Below are 7,100 nucleotides of genomic sequence, written 5' to 3' on the forward strand. Positions count from 1 at the left end.
TCACTGGACGATTGGGTTGCACTCTCCAAAATGGCATGTGAAAAATATTCACGATACTTCCCCGAAAACTTCAATCCTACTCAAAAACTTACACGAGCGGAAAATTTACATTCCTATCAAATCATTCGTTCAACTGCATACCATTTATTAATTAACATCATTTCGCAGAATATCTCCCGTGGAACTAAATCACTTTAAAAAAATATTTGATACTTTTTTGTATACCAAGAGGAAGCAACCATGCGTGAATAAAATATATATATATACAAGAAGATGAAAATTATTAAAATTTATGAAAAAATAATATTTATGATGGATATTTTTTTATATAGACACGCGGCAACAAACATTCATTAATAATACGTAATGTTACGTACATGGATCTCGGCAACTACACATGTCAGGCATCAAACAACTTGGGAAAGGATAGAAGTTCTCTGACATTGAGCGGTATACCAACTGTTTGCTATTTTGATTCGGTAAGTTTTTAGGCAGATTTAGCACATTTTTTCTGATTCCGCAGGGACTTCTCATAAAATTGAAAATAAATATTGACATTTCTTTCCTCTTACATGCTTGAATCTACAATAAATGAACAGAAAACAATCAGCGATTATCGAGATCGATACAATATTTCATGGAGTGTACAAAGCTTCTCACCAATACGTGAATATCGTCTATTCTATCGTAAGCAAACGCCAAAATCATACATGATGACACATCAAATTCAACAGCATCTTGATAAGTCATATGAGAATACTGTGAGTGCAAACAGCGGAAGTAGTTCACATCATTATGTTCCACCCTACTCGACTGGCTTATCTGATCAATGGGAGAATGTTGTCATACCAGAAAATTTTCCCGAGTACTATCCATCGTCAGCATCATCATTCAATCTCAATGATTATCGCTATAATAATCATATGGTGAATACTCATCATCACATGAGTTACTTAATTAAAAATCTTTCACCAAATACCAATTATGAGGCACGTGTACAAGCGCGTAATGACCATGGATGGAACAAATTATCTAATGTTTTTCATTTCTCGACGCGATCAGAGGGTGAGTAATCTTTATCTATATATACATAAGGTGGGAATGTATTAGGGTATAAATTCTATTGTGGCATGAAATGAATGGAGATTAATGATAAAGTTTACATGATTTTGTGGATGATGGGAAATAAATTATGAAATGCAGGAGTTTGGATTGTTATTTTCTGTGAGATAAAAAATACATTCTTGTTAAAGATAAGATGAATGGGATTTGGTAGGGGATGCTCAAAAATGAATGCTTTCTCGAAATCCCGGTCCCGATAAATTTTTGGCAATAAATTGCAATTTTCAATCCCGATACCGACTTTGGAAATTTTCGCGATCCGGGGATTTTTCGGGATCGTGAGCTTCAATTTTAGTAAAAGCTAGTCGAATAGCACAAATCGGTTATTCAATCGAATATCCGACCAATAGCTTCGTGCTGAATTTGGTTTAAATCTAGAACCACGCCGGAGTCACGCCAGCTTGATGTCGAATTTTTGATGGATTATGTGCTATTTCCTGAAAGGCACACGATGTAGAAATTGCTTAAAATCAGACCCCATGTTGAGTAGACTTTGATCTGAGGCCGGATTTCATCGAATTTGGTTTAATAACAAAGTCAAGCTGCTCTGGAACTGGATATTCGCCCCATTCTACGCCATGTACTTTCAGGGTTTGGATTAGTTGAAAATGTATTGCAAAGCTTAAGACTTCCGATTTCCCTTAGAATTTGCAATCATAAGTAAAGAAGCCGAATCGAGCGGCAATGATTTTCATCAAATTGCTGACTTAGAGCACAGTATATTGCTTGTTTCAGTCTTCCTCAAATGAGACAAGTCGGTTAATTGATTCAAAATCCGTTCCCAAGTTGGGATGACTATTGCTTGGTTCCGTGTTTTTAAAACTAATTTAAATCCGACACCAAGTCAGAGTCACGCCAACCTGAAGCCGGTTTTTTGATCGATTAATCGGCATTTCCTCTATTCGAGCTCAATAGAACCATTCGAACAAATACAGCAACATCAAAGCATTACCCTGGGCATTGTCAAAAAAGTTTGACAGTTAATATTGCTCAAGCAATCATCAATGTCTGACATATCAATCTATTGACTCCAATTCATCAAATAATCCTGCCAAGAGATCACAAAGAAGCCAACTCTGAGATATTATTGACTTGTTTACGTCGATAATAATCTCTAATGATAAATTTATCTATGTCTGTATTCCTACTCCATTTATTATTATTTTAAGACATAAAAACATTCATCCATCATCTAAACCACGTGTAATTTCTGATAAATAATTCACCGTATATTTGTTGCTGTTCATACCTGCCTAAAAAAAGGAGGCAAACCACGTAAAATAACTTGTAACTGTCTCTGATTGCTGTGCAAACAAGCCACATACATATGTTTGTCTATTTTTATGACATTTTCACAATATTTTTTTGTCAGCACCAATTTATTTCATGTCATGAAGTACAAAAAAAAAAAAATTTGGTTCTGTTATCACTTTTTGCTAATCAACAACAAATATTTCTCATTTCATTTTTAATTAGACATGGAACTTGAAGCATCACACACACCGACAGTACTACGTAGTGCCGGCCTATTGGATAAGGGCTGGTTGAGTAGTGGTAGTGAGTCATCAACGAATAAATTAATCAATATTTGCTCCGCATTGCTGTGTATTTTGTTAGCTTCATTTCTTCAGCACACAACAAATTAATTAATTAATTAATTTTTAGCAACTTTATATTTTTCTGTGAATGTGAACAAAAAAAAATTAAATGATAAAAAAAACTGCATACATGGAATAAAAGCAACATAAGTGTATGTTTAATGCCCAAGAGATTGTTTATAATAACGAGAAAAATATTTAATAAAAAATTAAAACTTAATTGAGAGGAGAAATTAAATTTAATAAACACAAAAAAAAAAAAATTATAGTGAAAAGTAATTAACGTGCAAAATTGGCCTGAAGTGTACCATTTCTGAAAAAAATTTATAAAAAGTAATGAAGAAAGAGATGAAAAAAAAAATTAATTATATATATTGAGAGTAAATTATTATAATTATTATTACTGTGAAGATTAATAATTAACTAAATAGGAATTAAGTGACAACGCATGAAATGATAAAAATAAGTCTGATGGGGATGCAAACTGTTCTTAGTGCAATGATTGTTGTAATGACTGCAGTTGCTGTTGATATTTTTCGGGAGATTTTTATTTTTGTGAGGGGTCGTTCACTTACTTTCCCGATTAGTCCTAGATCTTGCTACTCTTAAATTTATTATACCGAGTGAAAATAAGCAGCGAATCACAGTTTTCGCTATAAACACGAGTCAAAATTAGTCATCACGTTGTCGTCAAGGGAACCTTAAGTCTTACCATTACTACTACGATTTAGCGTTGCCCTAGCAAACAGACCTCATAACACAAATCTGTTAATCGATCAAAATTCCGACCTTATGCATGCTTACTTTAACTTGGTGCTTACTTTAGTGTCACGTCGGTCTGATGCAGGATTTTGGATTGATATATCGACTGATTTTGCATGATTGGTATATAATGTAGAAAAATTTGAATCCGTCCCGAGCGTCATTATACTGAATTTCATTTTTGCTACCGAAAAACGGCCAAAACAGCCACATTCAGGACAACATCACGTGTTGCTGTTAACAAAGCTAAAGAATGGTGTCTTAGCGATTAAGTTGAGCTGATTTGGTTTTTACTAATGAAGAATTACCATTTTTAATTCTGTCGAATTATTCCTTACATACTTCGGACTCCATCTCCTTTTGAGTCCAGTCATATGTGCTATAGGATTTTTGAGTGTCAAACGCATCTCGCTTCACTTCGAAGGGCAATGCTTAATATTTTCTACAATTTGTTAGATTCTTTTTGAAAGAAAAAATTAAATTTTTCTCAAAAACTGAGAAACTTATAAATCGAGAAATTTCTAGATTTGCCCTAGCATTTCCATTACAAAAAAAAGAAAGTCATAATTTTTGAATTTAGTCAAGTCTGCACATATTAAAGTTCAGACTTTTAGCTACGATTTAAGCAATATTCTGCAATATTAAAATTCAAACTTAAAGCAAATTTGTAACAAAAGATTGAAAAACAAGAGTGAGAACTGTATGGAATTGACTAGAATTTTGTATGAAAAAGTCAACACGACTCGATCTGTTTGAAAAATTCAAGTTAATTTTAAGTTTTGTCAAAAAAGTATATCGAACACCTCAGATTCCATACTAAATAATATGCTGAAGACCCCCCAAGTTGTTGACAAAAATCAACACAGAAAGATGAAGCAGCAACATTTATTGATCGACACTCCCACTGATCGACACCTTTTATGCAGTTTATTGTACACTAACAGACAAAGAGCATGTTTTCAAGAGCTTGCTCTACTTAAATATACTAGTAAGGTATGCTCGAAAACGTGCTCTGAGCTCACTTTGCTCTTGAGGGCTTGCTTTTTGTCTGCTGTGAGTAGATTTGAATACATTGCAATATGACCGCTTTGGATCTGCATCAGATATCTTCTATGATTCATAAAATACACACAAAGAAAATCACTCACAAAATAAAAAATATTTAAGAAGTTTCCACACAAAACTGATGAAAAAATTTGCAAAAAAAAATTGTTTTTCATATAAAAAAATGATGATAAAATTCGTGTAAATATTCATAGATGAAAATTTTCATGTACGCCATTTGCATTAAAGGTTAAAAATTTAAATTTGTTTTACATGAAAGGAGTGAACGATGAGCGCAATGAAGATGACAAGATTATAATGACAAAAAAAAATTGATAGAAGATGAATTTTAAAACCTTGTAAATAATTTCTTTATTTTTGTATGGGACCACGTGATTTTTCTATCCAAAAAATAAATGGAAGTTGAAAGAAACATAAAAATTTATTTCCTTTCCTCTCTCAATCTGTAGCATTCCAAAAAAAACAAAGGATATTAAAGAAGCTTTTAATTTTATCCATAACATTATTTTTCTTTCAATTATTGCATCTCTTCCTACATGTAACTGCTAAGTAATTGATAAGACGTATAATAAAGAAGAATATTTTGTTTGTTTTTATAGGCTTTAATTTTAAGTCATTTCTATCTTTCTTTAAAAATGATGAAAAAGTGTAAAAAATAAAAAAAAATGAAAAATGCTATAATAAATGAAAATGATGGTGAGATAAAATGTATGAAGCATGTTGAATTACTTGTTATTTTTATTGAGTTTCAGATGAGTGAATTTCAGAGCTGACAAAAAAGGAACCGAAAATTTCTTTGTAATTTAATACCATCACCAGATCCAACAAATTTCTTGTTTTCTCGGTTTTGGCCTTTTTTCTACTTATTTGCAAGACGTAAAGCTTCGAGAAAATTCTTTGTTCGTCAATAAAATATCTGAAGGTTTTAATACATTGTGGATCTTTTTTAGAAGTTGCCAGAAGTTTTTGGTTTTAAATAATATTTTTAATAAGTAGCGTTCTCTAGGAGGTCGTCAGATTACTTGCATAGTTGGCGTATCCTGAGAGTTTGGCTCAAATATCCTTCCTCATTTCAGATAAAAGTCTTCAATTAGCTATTTTCAAATCTGATGTGTTCGGATTCAAATTATGTGTACTGTTATTATCCATCTATTATCACAAAAACTTGAACATTTAAGTGCTTCTGTGAAAAAATCGGCAATTTGCATAGCTACAATTTGGTGTCGAAAGTCGTCGATTTGATTCCAGCTATTTTAAAATTAATTCTTTTTCAGAAGTTTTGATACTTAAACTACTCAATGAACGAGAGAAAGATGAAATGCATGCGTATCGTTGGACTAACGAACGGTTCAGCAATAAGACAATTAAGTGTGAAAAATATATATAAAATCAATTTAGCTTGAATGTACAATACTATGTTTTAACCAAGTTACAACTATACGTTAACTGAACAGTAGCCAGCTATTAACTAATTACAACCGTATTTTTGTCTTCGGGCTAGATTCTTAAAAACGAAATCTGTCAAAATCGTGTAATCTTACAATGTATCACGCCGTATGATTTGAATACGGTATGGCAGTATTGTCCAAACTGTGCGTCGAGAAAAAAATCCATAAATAGGTTGTATTTTAAGATTTCAAGCTACATTTTAGGTATTTTGCACTTACGCTTGGATTTCACTTTATGGTTTTATTGGAGTCGTTGCCTGAAAAAAACAATATTAAAATTTAGAAATGCGATAAAGTTGTCATATTGGCAGCGATAGGCCAAGCAGCTTTAGGCGTCATCTTATGTCATGAAATAGCTGATATACGATGCTGTATAAGTAAAGCAATCATGTTTCTATTTTACATAAATGCACATATCCTAAAATCATGATCCAATTATTATTTGGGATATTCCACCTGAATACACTTCTCTTCTGTTGCCATGCTTATTTTTTCTAAGATTAAAACGCCCCAATTATGCTGTCATCGTCTTAAATCTTTCAAATGCTCTTAAAATTAGCTTTAATTTAAAAACAAACAATACCAAATAGCTTGTGGAAGTAGAGACTAGTTTCATTAATTTAATCTAAAATCAGACAGATTATTTTAGATGCGTGACGCTCAATTTTGAAATTTCTCGAAGAACAACAAATAATTATAAGTTTTGTAAGGAGTAATTCCATTTTCTGAGAATAGAATGACGCAATTCCATTTTCTGAGAATAAAACTGGCAAGGCAGGTTCGAGAAAAATTCTTTGTTATTATTTTGAAGATGAATTTTTTACAGGTATTTGCGGTTGAAGATTGAAAGGGTTTGGAAAATACTTTCGAACAAAATATATTTTTAGTCAAAATATTTCTCAATATATCCAGAAGAGTCCTTAAGCAAGGGGATTCATATTTCTTATTAGAACTGATTAAAGCTACAAGAGCATCATTGAGGGGTTGAATGAAAAAATTTTAAATATTTATTCATGAAATATTCAATTAAAAAATTAATTCTTTACACATTTTTTTTATTCCTTCAACCTGCCTACTATTTGCCTTTTACTTTACACGCTTTAAT

At 32.0% G+C, this 7,100-nt stretch overlaps 1 protein-coding gene across 1 annotated transcript; it reads left to right on the forward strand.

Moving 5' to 3' along the window:
- Window positions 1-293: 293 nt before the first annotated feature.
- On the forward strand, window positions 294-3,219 carry LOC139087967 (uncharacterized). The gene is made up of 3 exons (XM_070636943.1): window positions 294-479; window positions 600-1,065; window positions 2,599-3,219. Exons 1-3 carry the CDS (start codon window positions 378-380, stop codon window positions 2,766-2,768), a joined length of 738 nt encoding a protein of 245 aa, XP_070493044.1. The 5' UTR covers window positions 294-377; the 3' UTR covers window positions 2,769-3,219.
- The last annotated feature ends 3,881 nt before the right edge of the window (window positions 3,220-7,100 follow it).

This window comes from Chironomus tepperi, unplaced genomic scaffold, assembly GCF_022539635.2.
Source record: "Chironomus tepperi strain 1889 unplaced genomic scaffold, CSIRO-AGI_Ctep_v1 contig_156, whole genome shotgun sequence".
Classification (NCBI taxonomy): domain Eukaryota; kingdom Metazoa; phylum Arthropoda; class Insecta; order Diptera; family Chironomidae; genus Chironomus; species Chironomus tepperi.